Source organism: Podarcis melisellensis (genome assembly GCF_964234715.1).
Source record: "Podarcis melisellensis genome assembly, chromosome: 1".
Taxonomy (NCBI): Eukaryota; Metazoa; Chordata; class Lepidosauria; order Squamata; family Lacertidae; genus Podarcis; species Podarcis melisellensis.
Genome location: NC_138528.1, coordinates 105,328,306 through 105,347,485, shown reverse-complemented (window position 1 = coordinate 105,347,485; position 19,180 = coordinate 105,328,306). Strand labels below are relative to the sequence as shown.

Below are 19,180 nucleotides of genomic sequence, written 5' to 3'. Positions count from 1 at the left end.
GTAAGAAGGGGCATTAATAGACTGTGTGTTTCTAGAAATTGAAAAAGAGTGAAGAAATAAATGTTTTGGTTCAGTGTGCTAGAGAATCTTCCTCCTATTGTGAAGAGATGTGGAATTGAAGGGGAAAACCGAGTTATTGGACTGCCAGTGTTGCAAATGAGTACTGTCAGGCTGCTGAAACTTTTCTTTTAACATAAACTGTTGCATTGATGGATACACTATCGCTTTAATACTGTCATCGAAACCTCTCCGTTACCTTGTGGCACTAATTTGAAACAGAACTTTCTGAAATCCTCCTTTCTGAACTTGGGGATTTCAGTTGAAATAGGAGCTTTGATGGTGGAAAAGAAACTTTCTTTCCTTTGAAAACCCCCCCTAGTGGATTTGCGGAGGCATAGTGGTCTGGGAACTGTATCTTATTGGGATTTTTTGTGGTTTAATTGTTTATACTCTGGACTTGCCTTTCTCATGGATTGAAAGACTATTTGACCTTGAACAGCAGCTGTGGAATGAGTGGCCCAGCGAAAACAAGAGCAGCTAAAGCTAAGGAAGCTTTAGCTGAGGAAGCTAAAGAAAAGAAAAAAGACAAGAGAGCTGGGCAGCTTGTCCAAACAACCTTGATTCATCATCGTAGATCCTCGGTGCCAACTGTGTTGACGGCGCAGGAGGAGGAAGTTGAAACGCCTGCTACAGAAGAAATGGCGGCTGGAGGAACTGATCCAGTCTTGAAACAAATTTTGGAACAATTGGCACTTTTGAATAAGAAGGTGGACGATCAGTCATCTAAAATTGATAGAGCTACATCTACTATCAGCAAGCTAACAGATCAGGTTTCGCAGCACACTCAGGCTATTGAGAAACTGCAAGGAGCTACGGCGGAGAACTATAAATTAGCTGCGGAAGCCAATCAAAAAGCTGAGCAAGCGTGCAAGAAGGTGGAAGAGATCAAAGGGGAAGTAAGACCTCTGAAAAGACAGGTAGGAGAACAGCAAGCCTACCTGTCAATGGTGGAACTGAAAAGTAAGGAATGTAATCTTAGGCTGAGGGCTGTCCCAGAGTTGGAACAGGGAAACCTAGAGAAATTCTTGACGGAGCTGTTTTCTAAATTTTGGGGGGTTGAAGAAGATAAAGATTTCAAGATTGTGACGGCCTTCAGACTGGGAAGATCGGTTAAGAAAGATAAGTCCAGAGACTGTTTGGTTTGTTTGAGAACAAGAGAGGAAAGAGACAAGATATTAGGCCAACACTTTAAAAAATCCCTGGAAGTCGAAGGCAAAAGGGCAGAAATTTATAGAGACATTCCTAAATATTTGTTGGACCTTAGAGCCACATACACAGACTTGGCCAAATTGTTAAGACACAACGCAATCCCTTATAGATGGGAATTTCCTCAAGGTCTGTCATTCACCTATAAAGGAAAGAAGGTAAGAATTAAAACACCAGAAGACCACCAGAAGTTCCTACACGACAACGAGGAGGACCTCCAAAAGAGAGCCGTAGATTCTTGGCCTCCACCACCGGGATTACCACCAGGATCCATACCATCTGGAGGCGGCCCGGCACCACAGCTTCCGGAAAAGGACGACAAACTAGATACCCAACTGTGATATCCAAGAAGTAAACCGGGATGTCTCTACAGCTTCTTAGTTGGAATATAAATGGCGGGAATTCTCCAGAAAAACGCAGAAAAGTATTTCATATTTTGAAAAAAGAACAATTGGACATTATTTGCCTGCAAGAAACACATGTGACAAGACTCCATAGAAAAGTGCTAATCAACAAAAGGTTAGGCCAAGAATTTATTTCATCGGATAAAGTTAAGAAAAGAGGAGTGGTGATTTATGCAAAGGAGAACTTGTCCCCAAAATTTGTATTTAAAGACGAACAGGGCAGAATTTTGGCAATTGAAATCCAGACACAAGGTGAAAAGTTTTTAATTCTAGGAATCTACGCCCCAAATGATGGAAAATCGGAATTTTTTAAGAAGCTGCACGAGATTATGCTGGACTATTTGGACTATAACAACATTATCATGTTGGGAGATATGAACGGTGTCGCCTCAGTGAATATGGATAAGTCACAAAGTGCTAATATAACGAAAGATGGCAGGCTTCCAAAAACCTTTTTTGAAATGACTGACAATTTGGATTTGATCGACATATGGAGGATCAAGAACCCTCTAGGGAAAGAAGGAACTTTCTTTTCTGAGGCCCATATGACATGGACGCGAATCGACCAAATATGGATAACTAGAGGGCTGGCGCCTAAGACCAGAAAAGTGGAAATCTGCCCAAAAACCTGCTCCGACCACAACGCCTTGAGAATGGAATTGAGACTAAATACAACCGGATCGTTCAGATGGAGAATGAATGACGCCTTGTTAAGAGATCAGGAGATTGTTAAGAAGGCCCAAAAAGTTTTAAAGGACTATTTCGAAATAAACTTAAAGACAAATGTGGAAAAAAGAATAATTTGGGACGCAAGCAAAGCAGTGATAAGAGGGTTTCTAATACAACAGAACACGATTAAAAAAAGACTCTGGAATGAAAAGAAGGAGAAGATCTTGGAGAAAATAAGAGAAGGAGAGAGAAAACTGAGATCCAGGCCTAAATCAAAGGAAGTATTGAGAGAAGTGAAGTTTTTCCAGGCACAATACTCGAAACTGATAAATCAAGAGGTGGAATGGAAAATTAAACAAATGAAACAAAGATCCTTCGAATCTGCAAACAAATGTGGAAAATTGTTAGCCTGGCAGTTGAAAAAGAGACAAAAACTTAACACAGTTACAAATCTAGAGATTGAAGGGAGAATGGTTCAGAAACCCGATGAAATTAGAAGGTCCTTTCAGAGATATTTCAAAGAACTCTACTCTCAAAGGCCACAAAAAAGCTTAGAGGTGGACCAATTTGTTATAACTAATGGATTACAAAAAATACCCCAGGAAATGAGAGCAACCCTGAACTGTAATATTACAACCCAAGAAATTGAATGCGCCATTCAGAACCTCCAACTGGGCAAATCTCCGGGACCTGATGGGCTTACTTCCAAATATTATAAGGTACTGAAGGACTCATTGACACAACCATTGCTGGAAGTTTGTAACCAGATTATGGAGGGGAGGAAGGCACCGGAAACGTGGAAAGAAGCTTTCATCACGTTGATTCCAAAACTAGAATCTGAAAAAACTCAACTTAAAAACTACCGTCCTATCTCACTCCTAAATGTGGATTACAAAATTTTTGCAGACATTTTGGCAAGTAGGTTTAAGAAAGTCTTAAATGAAGTGATTCATAAGGACCAAGCAGGCTTTCTCCCTGGTAGGCATTTATTTGACAACACAAGAAACATCATTGACATTTTGGAGTTTTTACAGATTAATTCAAACACAAGAGCGGTGTTGATTTTTATTGATGCGGAGAAGGCCTTTGACAACATTTCTTGGCTGTTTATGAAGAAAAATTTGGAAAGGATGGGAGTAGGGCGGGGGTTTGAAAATGGAATAGAAGCAATTTATTCAGAACAAAAAGCCAAATTGATAGTAAACAACGTGGTGACAGAGGAGTTTAAAATTGAAAAAGGGACACGACAGGGGTGCCCTCTATCTCCTCTGTTGTTTATTTCAGTCCTGGAGGTGCTACTGAACATGATTAGAAATGACCGGTTGACACAGGGAATTGTGGTCGGAGAGAAACAATATAAACTGAAAGCTTTTGCAGACGACTTGGTATTAACATTACAGGAGCCAGCCTCTAGTACTAAAAGAGCGTTAGAATTAATTTCTGATTTTGGTCGGGTGGCGGGATTCAAGCTGAATAAACAAAAAACTAAAGTTCTAGCAAAAAACTTGACAACTACTGAAATAGAGGAGTTCAGAAAAGAAACAGAACTAAATGTGGTTAAAAAAGTAAAGTACCTAGGGGTGCACTTGACCTCCAAAAATTTGAATTTATTTAAGGATAACTATGAGAAATGTTGGTCAGAGATAAAAAGAGATCTGGAAACATGGTCAAGATTAAAACTTTCCTTGCTGGGCAGAATAGCTGCTATAAAGATGAATGTATTGCCGAAAATGCTATTTTTGTTTCAGTCCCTCCAGATCGTGGATAAGGTGGAATGTTTTGGAAAATGGCAGAGGGATTTATCTAAATTTGTCTGGCAGGGCAAAAAGCCCCGAATAAAGTTTAAAATACTAACAGATGCGAAAGAAAGAGGGGGGTTTGCCCTGCCGGACTTGAGGTTATATTATGAAGCTGCAGCCCTCTGCTGGTTGAAGGATTGGATTCTATTGGAGAACACCGACGTCCTTGACCTGGAGGGATTTGATAATGCTTTTGGGTGGCATGCATATTTGTGGTATGACAAGGTTAAAGTTCATAAATTGTTCAAAAACCATATTGTCAGAAGGGCAATTTTCATGGTCTGGTCAAAATATAAAGACTTATTGGAGAGTAAAACTCCGAGGTGGCTCTCACCGATGGAGGCCAAAGCACGTAAAAGACTCAATATGGAGGCCCACTGGCCTAAATATTGGGAAATAATTGAAAAAATTGGAGATAAATGGAGGTTACAGAGTATGGAAAAGTTAAAAAACAAGGTGCGAGATTGGTTGCATTATGCTCAAATCCAGGAAGTTTTTAAAGCAGACAAAAAAGTGGGTTTCCAGGAGGAAAAATCGAAACTAGAAACAGAGTTGCTTGAGCCAAAATCTAAGCTAATTTCGAGAATGTATAACTTGCTGCTTAAATGGAACACACAGGATGAGATTGTCAAATCCTCTATGATAAAGTGGGCACAGGATTTGGGGCATAACATTATGTTTGAAGACTGGGAAAGGTTATGGAACACCGGAATGAAATTCACGGCATGTACTGCCTTGAAGGAAAACATTATGAAAATGATATACCGGTGGTACATGACCCCAGTCAAGCTTGCAAAGATATATCACCTGTCCGATAATAAATGTTGGAAATGTAAGGAAGAGGAAGGGACATTTTTACACCTCTGGTGGACCTGCCCGAAAGTGAAGGCCTTCTGGGAAATGATACATAATGAATTAAAAAAGGTGCTGAGATTCACCTTACCTAAGAAACCGGAGGCCTTCCTTCTGGGCATGGTAGACCAGAGGATGGTCAAGAAAGATAGAACTTTCTTTATGTACGCTACTACAGCAGCGAGGATTCTGTTGGCAAAGCACTGGAAGACACAAAATCTACCCACATTGGAAGAATGGCAGACGCAGCTGATGGACTATATGGAACTGGCTGAAATGACTGGCAGAATTCGAGACTCGGGAGAAGAAGAAACGGAGGAAGTTTGGGAAAAATTTAAGGACTATTTGAAAAAGCATTATAAGTTGTATGAATGTTAAAAAATGCTCCTCTCTAGGAAGGTATAGCTTCAGTATCGGCAAATTTCTGAATTGATAAATAAGACACTATAAGACAGAAGTGAGGTAACGAAATATTTTTATTGTGTGGAAATTAAAAATTAATGCAATTGTATTGAAATGTTCACATCAGATAACACGATAAAATGGAAGATATATTGTTATGTATAAAACAAGTTAACAAATTGCTGAGGTTTTGGTTACACAGGGAATGCAGTGCCCGGGAGATGGGGGGAGTCCATTGGATTTATGGAAGTATGTATTTGAAAGTGGAAATTTGTTTATTAAAAACCTAATAAAATATTTATAAAAAAAAAAAAAGGAAAAGAGCCAAGCGCATCTGAATAACCTTCCAAGTAGTTTAAGTATTTCCATTAAGTGCCGTTTTAACTTTACACACGGAAACCTAAGCAGGGAGGTTCCAATTGCTTCCGACCGCCTTTTCCCAGCTGGATGGGACGCGAGGCGTTCAAGAAGAGCGTCCCTTGAAGACGGAAAGCTTTGCCAGTTGAATTTCTGCCTACATTTAAAGACGCAAAAGCTCTGTCGGGATCACAAGACCCCAGAGGCAACATTGGATAAATTCAGCTGTCCATTGGAGGGCTTTTCTTCGTGACCAGCCCCTTCCGCCAGCTGAGGAGGGGGAGAGAGAGAAGTCCCGCCACCCAGTTCCCCTTGCAGAAAGTTTGCTGGACCTGCTGCTCTCCTCCCTCCCGCTTCCGAAGCCGGAGCCCGAGCCAGGGCTCGCCCACCCCACCCCGGCTCCCCCTCGAGCGGCAGGGAGTGGGTGGCGTCGTCGTCGTCGAGCCCCGAGTGGGCCGGGCTCGGACGGAGCTTGCTTGTCTGCGCCATGGGCGCCCCCTCCAGCGCGCGCTCCTGCCTCCTGAGCGGCCTCCTCCTGGCCGCCGCGCTGCCTTTCCAAGGAGCAGCAGCAGACGGTAAGGCAGCGGGCTCCTCCTCCCTCTCTCCTCCCCGCTAGTCCCGGCCGAGCGCGCCAAGTGAGTGCGGGGCTGGCAGCGCGGCGAGGGGGGTTCCTCACTTCGCGGCCTCCGGGTTGCGCTTCCCCGGCTCGCCCGCACGCCCTCCTCTCCCGCCTGCAGCGCCGTCGCCCAGGGAAGCTCTTCCCGCGCGGGCTCGTGGCGAGAAACGTGGGTGTCCCTCACGCGCAGGGCTCGCAGCTTGACCTCGCTGGGAGAGGGTGGCGCAGTGGGTAAAGCGGAAAGGACTTGGTGGGGAAATCTGGCTTCAGATTCGGAACTCGCCCATAGACCTTCTTAGGTTTCTCTGAAGCACTTTTTCCATATCATTTAGCTTCGGGGGTGGGGGAGTTATTGGGAGACCAGTATGGTGCCCCTAAGCTCATCGGGGCTACAAATAAATAAGGTAAACAAACGCTGTTTAGTTAGAGGAATTTGAATAAATAAAATGCTTATTCCCAATTGTGCATTCAAATGCGGCTTTGCTCTCTCAAGTGAACATTTGTAGGGTTGTCGCCTGAATCTGAGGCAGTGCAACGTGACTCACTTTCACAATTGGTTTTTACTTCATGCTGGTAATGCATATTACAAATGGCAATTTACAGAGCAATTTCCTTAGGGTTACCTTAGTTAGCCTTCCTACCATGGGCAAAGCCAAGGGAGCGTAGCAATAGAAACACCAAACATTTCAAAGGAAATGTCAGTAGTTTTTTGTGTGATCTAAAAAAAGCTCAACAACTTTTTGGGGCCCCCTATCAAAAATCCTGGCTAGGCCTATGCTTTCTACTAAATGAAAACCATCAGAAAAATGCAGAAAAGGTCACCTTTTGAGCAGTCCCAGCTGGAGTCCAACATAGTAGCAACTGCTTTGCTGCAGCCCACCTGGTGTGGGTCCCGACCCATGGGATTATACCTATGGTATAATACTGAGCTAGAGGAACCAGTGGCCTGGCAGCTTACTGGCTTAAACTATGGCTTATTGTGATGGTGCAAAATTGAACGCTCCTAGAGAGGAACTCCTCTCTGCCCCCACCACCCATGCTTTTTTGCCCCTGCACCACACTGAGCTATGTCTAGGTTGGACTTAGCCTGTCTTCCAAACCTGGGCTCCTGGTTCATCTCACTAACCAGGAGCTGCGGCCAGAATTTGGCTCATATTTTATTTAGGTATAAAGGGATTTCCCAATGGAGAACCATTACTTTCCTGAAGGCTTGGGAACTAGGGTTTCTCATTAAAAAAACAACGTATAAAGTATGTATAGCATATAAAATGTCAAGTTATAATACAAGAAATGAAGTTGTTGGATCAAAATCTCACATACACGACACAATTTCTGCCCTTGGCAGCATGATTTCTTGGCAGCATGGACCCTGAAGGATGTAAACTGGACCAAAGGTCCCACAGTCTAGGCCAGGGGTCAACAAAGATTTATGGCTTGGGCCGGTTCACGGTCCCGCAGATGCCACGGTGGGCCGGAGTGCACACACATGCACAAACGCTGTTTCCAGCGCTCCTTCTGGCACAGAGGCGTGCGCAGCTTCCCATTGGCTGCAGGAGCTTCCTGCAGCCAATGGGAAGGCGGACAGCGTTACGGAAGGCGGTGCACAGGAGCTGACCGAGTGAGCGGCGGGGGTCCAAGGGCCGGTTATATGACCCCCATGGGCTGCTTGTGGCCCATGGGCCTTAGGTTGCCAACCCCTGGTCTAGGCAATGGTTTCTGCCTTTGTGGGGTATAGCCCCCTGTAAAAAGAGGGGAGGGTGTCTAGCCATCAAATGTACTAAAATATATTTGTAAGTGTGTTCTAGTTTTACATTTTGCTTTACATTTTAGAATGAGCATGATTTGGAGAACCTGTATTTTAATATAATACATTTTAATTCAGAAAACTGTTTCAAAACCTATTTTAGAGACCTGTTCTCTTTAGGACAGATTCTCCCAACAACTCTGTATTGTTGGTTGGTCAGGATGAGGGAGGGATTGTATTTGGTTCATCTGTCCAGAGCTGAATGAAGGGGGAGGTGGAAGAGGGAAGAGGTTTTGCCAGGATGAGATAATACATACCAAGATATATCATGTGACCCACAGGCTTTTAAGGCTTCATCATCACAGGAAACAAATCAGACAATGGGCAAATTAATTTCCTGTTTTCTCCATAAGGAGATTAAAAAGACTTGCATTACTCTGGGTAGTTGTTTGTTTGAAGTCCATTTGGCTAGTGCACAGATGTTGAGAAAACATGAGTCAAAGTAAACAAAACCTCCAGTCTCATGGCCTGAAAAGAAACACTTTCTTCTTCTGTTTCTCCCTGTTTTGGTTGTTGAGAGTTATTTCAAGAATCGTATAGACGTTAATTCCTATATCCACTGCTAAAATTATTTGTATGTGTAGGTGCGAGGGTGTGTGTGATCCTGGTTACATTGTCAGGCCATCTATACGCGTAGATATACTGTGACTCTTCAGGGTCAGAGCTTAATTGTTGAAATGTTTAGCAACAAGGGAGAATTTATTGACCACAGGGGTGGGCCAAAAAAAAAAGGCCACAGGATGAGATGCAGTAGATCTGTCACTGTTTTCAACTGTTATTTTCTGAAGTGAGGTGTTAAGACTCCTTGGCTTGTAGCAACTGGGATGCAGATTGGTCAGCTAAGGCTGCTAGCCTTACTTACCCAGGAAGCGATTTGATAGGACTTGCTTCTGAGTACGCATGGTTGGGATTAAACTCTGAAGTCTGTTGCGCAAATACTGCAGCTGGTAATTGGCTCTACCTTCTGAGAAGACAACACTTTGTCCCTGGCTCTGCACCACTCTATCCCAGCAAAAAAAAAAAAACATGTTCCAGGAAAAAGGAAAAAAAGCTAGCAGATTCTGCAAGATCCTCATCCCTGAATTAGGGCATTTTTTGTTTAGCTTTTTGAAGTGGGAAGACCATGGCTAAAAGGAGAACAATGCATCCACCGGCAGCTGCACCCATCTAATATATATGTAGCCTTGCTAAGCAGTGTAGAGAGTCACTCTCATTTGAAAAAAAGAAGTGTGTCGAATACAAGTGCTTACTATTATATGTGGACAGTTATTTGAAATAATAGTTAATTTTTTCAAACTTAAAGAATGGATTTCTCACTCCCCAGCACTGTAATGTATACCTTTCATTTGTTTTGTCTTTTTCGGCATCCTTAAGGGATAAACGAAAAACAGCTGGAGCATAGGGCTGGAGAACGTAGATCTCTTGCATTATGCTGACTCCCTCAAGTTTTGCAGAAGCAGCAGGCTAGCATATTCCATGCACGTTCTGAACTTTCTCTGCTTGGAAGAGCTTTATGAAATTCAGCTTAGATGTATAGGGAAGAGCTGAAAAGTCCCAGATTCAGGCCTTGGGATCTCCAGAAGCGGCTGGTCAAGAGTCTTGGCTAAAGCCTTGGAAAGCTGCTGCCAGTAGTCTTCCTGTGTTTCTTTGAAACATTATGAACCAGAGACTTTTGTACCATCAAAACGTTCAACCAACAGCTATTGTTTTTCTGACCCTTGGGTAGTTTCCCTTATCTCATGTGTGTTATTCCATCCATCCTCCTAGGGTCTTATACTGGGACCACATAACCCAGTCTCAGCCCACCTACCTTCACACATTACTACGCATCCAATGGAAAGGAGAGTTTATCACTATATTTTAGCACATTGCAGAAAGCCAGCCTCCGCAGTCTTTAGGAAGCCGGATGAGCGCTGACATAAAGGAAGCATTTCTTGTTGTGGCAAGGAACGGTTTAAAAAAACCAAGCCCAAGACAAAAGCTACAAAGTTTTATTTCCAGAATACATACTGCATTTTAAACATTTTAACATGGTTACATGAAATCAAAGGAGTGTTGGCGGTTTGGCTGCATCTTGCCATATGTAACTGGACATGTTATTTTTAAAACCATTGTGGTATTTCCAGTTCTTTCTTTTCAAAATGAAAGTATATAAAGTATGCCATCTGTTTGTTGCCCTAGACATATGGTACCCATATTTGTTTTTCCCCCCCAGAAGGGGTGAAGTAGATTCTTTGGTCAGTGAGTATTTCTGTAACTATAAATAAACAATGTTTTATAGTTGAAAACAGGGCTTTGGTGTTAGCCTACACTTTAAATGAATATCTGCTATAACTTCTGCTAGATGGCTGTCTGTTTTCTTGATTGTAGGCAAAACACAAAGATTTTAAACTGCTGCTTCTGTCTTCAATTATTTTGATGGAGAGAGAGAACTCTGTAGTGCTGACAGTATTAACTCCTTTTTTTTGCTGTGTTATCCAATTTCTCCATACAGGTAGGCCCATTATAATCAATAGGTTTAAGTCTATTGATTTCTATGAGTCTACTCTAAATATGACTTAGTTGTATATCACCCACATATAAAAGTTATAGACAGAGGTTTTTAGTGGCGATTAATGGAAACTTGATTCAACCATGGGTTTTGTACTCTTCTCAACCTATGGAAATCACTGGAAAATCCAGCCTAGGGTGACACAGCGACCATAGCTTATATCCATAAAGTTGTGAAAGACTTTTTCCACACATGGTGTTTGGGTTTCAGCAAGCCAGTGGTAACCCACATATATGAGATATGCAGGCTGCCAGTAGTTAGGAACGATAGTAAGAAATGTTACATTGGATCTGTTGCATTCTTACTTGCTTTGCCATCTATAAAACAGAAATAAGGTGAACAATGCATATAGTTATGGGTCTATACGTTGCTAGTCTGTTGTATAGAAAAATTTGTTCAGATCAAGACTAATTGACACTAATTGTTCTCTTGCAGAGCTGAACTGATTTTAGGATCCTCTCCCCCCCCCCTTTTGTACTTCTTTCCCCTTGCAAAATGTTCCAAAAGCAAATTTTATTTGTGCCCTTGGAAGAGAAGGAAAAACACACAAACACAAACTGTACTCAGTTCCTTTTAAACTGTTCTTTGTGGTTTTGAACACGGACAAGCAATTTTTCATCTTAAACAGAGCTGAAAGTGCCTCTGCAGCACAAACCCGCCAATGTTTTTTTGCAAGGCAACAGTTTCTGTAAATCTTCTGCGCCAAACCTTTTTAGGCATTACAAATATAGGCCATCATAAAGCATCCATATATAAAATTTTAAAATAATATACAAACATACAGCCATGTAAAACATGTAATAATAAGGATTTTCATTGGAGTTTATTCCCGCTAAATAGTGCCATTCACCACTCTTAAGAGAAACAAAAATTCAGCCACCCTTGCAGTTACTTCCAGGTTAATGACAGACAGATAAAAAAGTTTAGTGAAGTGCCCAGGACACCGTGTTGTTGGGAGTAGCAGTTCAGAAATAGATCTGTTATAGCAGAAATGGAGTGAGTGTGTAGTAGCAGTTCTACTGTATGGCACAGCACAGATGAAATGGGGGTGGGAAGTGTAGGCTGGAAGATAAGGCTCTAAGATGAGTTTTCTGCCATCTACAGCCCAGGTGTCATCCTTCCTGCATTATTGCATTCAATGGTTTGCTAAACTGCTTGAGTTGTCCCCAACAAGCCTTCTCCAATTATGAATCATGGTGCACATTAAGATCTTCCTTGGAACTCCTGTTCCATGTGCTCTCATCATCTGAATGGTGGGTGGTCACTAGAGATCTAGCCTATTCCACACTAACACCCAAACCCTGGAACTCCCTCTCTGGGGAGATTGCCCTTGTCCTTTCCTGGTTAACTATCAGGTGTTTTGCAAAGGTGGTATTTTCTGAGAGGGCCTCTGGGATCTTCTGGTGCCTTAAGTCTTTTTACTGCCATGGATAGTTTTCCGCTCGGAAGCTTCTTTTGATTACCAAGTTTGTCTAAACAATTTTGTTACAGTTTTAAGTATATTTATCAGGTGCCTTGTGAATTTTTCTATCAAAAGGCAGGATGCAAATATACAGGAAACTAATTGTGACCATTGTCTTCCCTAGTTGCATGTCCCTCTGCTGCTTGGCTTTCTTTTGGAAGGAGCTGCTATGCTTTACTTGAAGGAACGTTGGAGACTCTCGATGATACCAGGGAAGTCTGCAAGGGAAATGGTAATACAACTAATCCCACTCCAGTCCCTTTTTGAGTCAATAATGAGATACGTAGGCTGTGGCTATGCTTCAGGGCTGCGTTGTTTTGGGTACATTAATTATTTTTTGTAATTATTATAGCTGTGACAATAAGGGTAATTGTAGAGCAAGGGAGACTAGCCTAAGGCCCTTCAGATGCTGTTGGGAGTGTTCAAAGCATTTCACACATTTTATCCTCCCAATAGCTGTGTGAAGGGTTATTGGGCTGTTGTTTTAATTTTGATTATGTATGTTGTGGTTTTATATTTTGGTTTTATTCTGTGAACCCCCGAGACCTGAAGGTATAGGGTGGCACATAAATTCAATAAATACGGTAAATAAATGGCCACCTCATGAGAAGACTCCCTGGAAAAGACCCTGATGTTGGGAAAGATGAAGGGCAAAAGGAGAAGGGGACGACAGAGGACGAGATGGTTGGACAGTGTTCTCAAAGCTACCAGCATGAGTTTGACCAAGCTGCGGGAGGCAGTAGAAGACAGAAGTGCCTGGCGTGCTCTGGTCCATGGGGTCACGAAGAGTCGGACACGACTAAACAACAACAAAATAAAATAAGGCAGGGATGGGAAACCTGTGGCCCAGCAGTATAACCAGTAGTCAGGGATGCTCGGGGTTGTAGTGCAGCATCCTCTAGAGGCCCATAGTTAGTTGGCCATCGGAGATAGAATGTTATTCTGATCAGAGCAGCAGCTTTTCTTGCAGTACAGTGTTATCAGTATTTCATCCTGTTTGATGCTTCAGTGACTGCTCTGATTTAATTTGCCTAGTCCGGAGTTTCTAGTAATCTATCAGGTCCAGACTCCCGCAAATTTACTTCAACAGGCTTTTAATTGTGCTCTTGACCATATCCGGGGGAAAGGAGGAGAGCAGTTTGCTATTTCATTGTTAGCCCAGTCTTTTTAAAGCTTTTTTTTTACATTCTGGGAATGCTTTCCACTTGGGATTGTGTGCCACATGTTCCTGTATGTCGCAGCAGACACTCTGGCATATTTGGGGCCACAGACACAATTAACTAGGGTTGTTGGGCTGGGTGGTTGGGCCTGTTTGTCTTTCATGAACTGGGAGTTGAGGGGCAGATACACAAAATCTAATAGTACTTGAGCATAAGAAAAGGTCACACATGAGCACTATTTCTGCTCAGTCTATTTTAGACGAAGATCTGACAAAGTGCTGGGATTTGATTTTTGGTGTTTGTTTGTTTCCCACCCACCCCTTCAAATGCAGCATCTGGAGCTGACATTATAAGCATAAATAACAAAGAGGAGAATAGCTTTATTCGGAGTACATTCTGCACCCATTGGCATGGGCCGGAATACGTATCATTGGGCATGTTTTTTGATACAGATGGTAAGTGAAAGCAAACCCCAAAAGACATAGTCTGACCTTGGTTTAATTTTGATGGTATAATCAAGCACAGGGGTCGGCAAGGTTTATCCTGCCTGGGCTGGATTGGTGTATGTGCGTGAGCATACACACGTGCCCGTGATTTCCAGCATCTGCATACACACAATTTCCGGTGCTGCAGAAGCAAGTCCCCGTGCCGCATTGCACCGGTTTAATGCAGCACGCAGGTGGCTCAGTTCGGGGGCAGCTCATGGGCTGGTCAAACGACCTCCGTGGGCTGCTTCCAGCCCATGGGCCTTAGCTTGCTGACCCCTGATCAAGCAGCTAAACAATCCTAAGTAGGTTCCCGTGATCTCAATAGAGCTTCCCTTTGAGGTGGCAGAGGACACTTTGTGGTGGTGGAGGGTTTGTGCTTGTGTTTGTTTTATTGCAAGATGTTGTTACTATTAGACCATGTTCAGATGTTACCAGTCAACCACATATTACCTTTAGCAGTACGAAGTCGATGTGAGGCTTGCTCTTCCCCCTCCTCCTGCAGGACAAGGACTGTAGCAGATTTTCATTTCACTTTCCAGAAGGCCTGGCTTGTTTGTTACCCATGAAACTAAGATCATGGCATAAAACAAACTCTGGTTAATTATAAAAGTTAGCTTCATAACTCCTGCTTTTGAAGCTAACTTTAGAAACTGACTAGAGTTTGTTTTAAACCAGGATCATTGCTTCTGGAAAGTGAAATTAAACTTCCACCCACACAGGAGGTGCACACAAGGCAGATACTTCTTCCTACACACACAAACCAGCCTTAATGTTATAGGACTTTAAATCCCAGCATTCATGTTTTAAATATCATCCCTTGTGAACAACTACTACAGTAGTATCCATGGTTTTGCCATTTTATTTTGTTGCAGAGAACGTTTTCAAATGGTATGATCAATCCAAAGTGAATTTTACAAACTGGATAGAGGAAGAAAGTAATGAGGAGCTAATAAACACCTGTGCTGTTATGCAGACATCATCAGGCCGATGGAAAAAAGCAGCCTGTGAGCACCTCCCACTGACTGAAGTCCTTTGTGAAACCTCCAGTATGTAATGCCCACACTATTTGTTATACTATAAATGGTTTCTTCTTAGTGGTAGATTTCAGAGTTCAGAGGTTTGCAGGGAATTGTCTTGGGAGCAATTAGCACTGCTACGGGTAAGAATTTTACTTTAAGAGCATCTTCTAAACATCTTCCCTTTAGTCTTAAGAGATCAGCTACACAAAATTTTGCAAGATTGCTCAAGGAGGGTTAACTTTTGGGAGACTGTTTTTGTGAATACCCCTATAAAAAGCATACCAGTACTAGCATTGCTTTTGACTAGTTATGGAAGATTCTTGGAAAAGCAATGGTGTTGGTTTGGTTCCTGCTTCCAGCTTTTATCACATTGGAACTGAAGGACAAGACTTCATTTCTTAATTAACTGGAGCAGTCATTTCTGCACAATAAAGGATTCTGTTCATTTTCTGTCCCTTCCACATGAACATGAAGACCTGGTGTTTCAGCACCTTATACAGAAATGAGCTTCTCATATGCACACAGTGCACAACATTCTTTAATGCAAGTGAATAGGAAAGGTTACTGGAATTGGGGCCTGAAGAGCATAGAATGCTGTGTTCAAGATTCAGGATGTTAGGACTGTCAGTTATTACAGTGAAAGCAAATTGCTGCTTTTAAGATAAACACATATTAACACCTTTCATTTTCTTTTGCATGTATGCTTGCAGTTCTTTATGAAAAGAAGTATTTACCAGGTGAGTTAAAGTTAATGTCATGGTTGTTATTCGCTATTACTATATCAGTATTTCAGGCCCATTTAATTTGGTTACAAACAAGTAGCAAATGACACCCAGAGTTCTGCATGGTTACCCAGTAGTTTTACCCTGATTTGGTGTCACATAAGCTTTTTTAGAAAGGAGATTGTGTATAGACATGCTTGTCACTAGTGGATACTACTATGTACAACACCAGCAGCTTTCGGAATAAAGTGCCATATAGAACAAGACTATGTGAAAGCAAAGAGGTGACGAAGTTTGTCTAGTGGGTATGCTATGATAAATTAAACATTCATATACTATCTGATGTTGTGTATAGGGGGAAAATGTGAGAATGTTGTCCACCGAGCTACCTTTGTCTTCCATGGTAGCTTGTAGAAAAGGAACTATTGCAAACTGGTAATTAGATCCAAGCAAAGAGGCAATTACTACTGTTAGTGTGCCAAGTGTGACAGCAGATAAACATTAGCTGTGGTGTAGAAAGAATGTACATAATTTGACTACATCCCATTGACGGAATCCCTGTATTGTTTCAGATGAAACCGCTTGGACAACTACCTTAGTCATAACTTCAACAGTAATTGTGGCAGTGTCTGCAGCATTTCTCTGGTACCTATATCAAAGGAGGGTTTCTTCTGGAACAGGATGTACAGCATACAGTTCCACCACTCAAGTGCCAAGCAGTGATGAAGTGGTTCTTGTAGAAGAAGAAAATGAATATACTGCCTAAACTGTATTTATTTATAACATAATTACAGAAAGAACAGTGGCTCCCAAGAAATATACCTCAAGGAAAAGACAGTCTGACATTATTCCACATGAAGATGAACAACCTTCAACGGTAAATTCAATTGCTCTTACGCACAGGAAGTAAATTTCCATCCATGCAACTGTTGTACCATTTTCACAAGCTGCACTTTCATTCTATTGTGTTTTTCACTATGCAAAAAGGCCTTGGCACAAATTGAACTACCAGTTTGGTTTCGGGAGAGGTTAAGGCTGGGCTAAAGGAGAAACAGCAGCAGATACAGTCCAGCCAAAGTTAAGCACTTCCACAATTGCTCAATATCTGCAACTGCAACTGTCGGCCTTCACAGTGTTTACCTTTGGTTAGGTAATATAATGGAGGAAAGGGCAGCTGTACATAGAAACCTGCCATTCATCCAGAAGTAAGTGGTCTCCTACATCCAGAGATTCACCTCTATCACTCTCACCTTAAGCTATTGTGCTAAACTTTGAAGATTATGTTGTGCCCGAAGAACTTTTAAAAGCCCACACCTGAAGCCCTTATTTACATTAACAAATGGCATCGAGAAACAAATGACAAACCACAATTATACATTTTTCAATTGTTTCTGAAATCAGAATTCCAGTTGTAGATTGGAACCATCTGCAGAAAAGGTAGGTTTTGTTATTATAAGTTTCACCATAATACTAGGGGTGGTCCTGTTGTCAAGTCTAAGATGTTATTTCACAAAGCCTCCACAAAAGTTTCTTGGAGCATGTAGTAACTCCATCCTTCATACCTTTAATCATGAGGCCATGCCAATTTTTTTTAAGAATTGGTTTTCCAAGCTGAAATGTTGCATACTATAGATATCTGACAAAACTTCATACCCGAATGCCAACTCCTCCTATATTAACACAGTGGTGGGGAAAATCATGCATGTGTACATGTCTCTATATTTTTATGTGTATAATTCTGATATAAATAAATATCTAGTTATATGAATTCTTTTTAAGAATGACAGATGGAAGGCAGAACCCTCTTACACCATTTGTTTTAACACTATCAATTTGCCATTGGTCCCAAAGGAATCCTTCAAAATACTAGCAAAGAAACCCAAACAAAAATTTGATTTGAAATTACTCCAGTATGAAATGAACATGTATTTTCTTGGTGCCATATTCCAAAAAGTGTTATTGGGGTTGTTGTTGTTTTTCTTCAAGTGTTAAACAAAACCTGACATTAATTAGGAGAATTTCACTGGAATTTCACTGGAAAAACAAAACAAAGATGCCTAGCAGGAATATGGGGCTTATAGTAAATAAAAGAGAATTTGTTTTTTCAAAAGAGCATTGCAAATAATAAATCTGTATTGCAGGTTTGAGTACTATAAGCATCTTAATTCAAGTGCTGAAGTAAAACCTCCATGGAGAAGCATTAATCCCTAGAGGGGGAAATCTATGGGGTCCAACATGCTCCACTGCATTCTGTAACGGTTATTTTTGGAGAGAGGGTACCTGCAGAAATATAGTCATGCTTTCTTTTGCAAAATCAAACAATGCATTCTAGTGTTAAAGTGTATACCCATATAAACAAAATTATACAGGCAAAATGCTGTTATTCCTCTCGACCCTATTTTGAGATGTTGGTGAGGATAACCCAAAGTGGCTCATTCATTTGAATAGAGGCATATGGTATCATCTGTGGCTAGTAACTGTAACTTTAAAAAGGAAATGGAGGGAGAGGAATAACATACTGCAGGACAACTGAACCCATTATCATTCAGAAGCATATGGCTCATGAAATATTCCTAATCTGCAAAAACCAGTTTGCAAATACATCAAATAGCTGCTGGGGTACACAGCAATCAAATGGGGGGGGGAGACTAAAGGTGATTAGGCCTTCCTAGCATTATACACATTAAGTAGTTCAATAAAGCAGTTTATAGTAAAACAATAACAAAGTACTGAAAGATGTGTGTTTGAGAGAGTAAGCACCGTCAATTCCTGAAATGATTGAGCAGGGGACAATACTATGCAGGAAGTTTACTGTATGTTAAATTGCAACTAGTAGCTCAACTGAACTAGCACTTAAACAGATTGCACATCTCTGTGGGTTTAAGTGCACAATTACACTTAATAAGCTATCAATCATTTGAATACTTTACCATAGACATCACATCCTAACCGATCTAACACTAGTAAGTCTTCAAATGCCAGTCACTGGAAAAAGCAATCCAATTTTGGTTAGAAAGGTGGCACTAAATAAATATTACTTAAAAATGAATTTAATTCTGAACATGTCATAAGGGGAGTTTTATATAGCTCATCAACATCAGTGTAAAATCATTTCAGGTTTTATCCTGGTGACTTGCGTTTTTTAAACTGGGTTTACTAACCTTCTGTGTTCACAGTAGGGCCATTTAGATTTCGCTGCCAACTGCTCTCTATGCTACTACAGAGATTCTCCCTGGAATCAGAACGGCTACAGCAATTGCCAAGGTTGGAAGGGGGGGGATTATTGTTACAGTTCTTAGATCATTAAATAGCTTTCAAAACTTAAACCATACTATAGAACATCTGCAAAGGATTAGAAATAGCAGCCTCTCCTTCCTTGCTGAAAGGTTTCAGAAGGTGATCTTAGGTCTGTATTCAGATATGGGGAATTCATTAGTTTTCTTGATTTTAATTCTGGCATTGCAATCCTGTCTTCCAAATGTTCCTTTCATACTGCAATACCTGCTGCATTATGGAACTGTGGCTTTTTGGCCTGCATATTATGCTAAATTTCATTCACACCAGTGGCCATGGTGTGTGACATAATGAGCAGCATCCTACAATGTCACT

General features: G+C 41.5%; 1 protein-coding gene across 1 annotated transcript in view; it reads left to right on the top strand.

Annotated features, from left to right (window-relative positions):
• LOC309379334 (lymphocyte antigen 75-like) overlaps nt 1-17,339 on the top strand; it is a 71,407-nt gene extending 54,068 nt beyond the window's left edge. Inside the window, exons 35-39 of the mRNA XM_081928458.1 lie at nt 12,307-12,414; nt 13,675-13,797; nt 14,703-14,876; nt 15,560-15,586; nt 16,144-17,339. Of these exons, the coding sequence (XP_081784584.1) occupies nt 12,307-12,414; nt 13,675-13,797; nt 14,703-14,876; nt 15,560-15,586; nt 16,144-16,337 (626 nt within the window). The 3' untranslated portion in view covers nt 16,338-17,339. The remainder of the gene's footprint in view (nt 1-12,306; nt 12,415-13,674; nt 13,798-14,702; nt 14,877-15,559; nt 15,587-16,143) is intronic.
• Nucleotides 17,340-19,180: the final 1,841 nt, after the last annotated feature.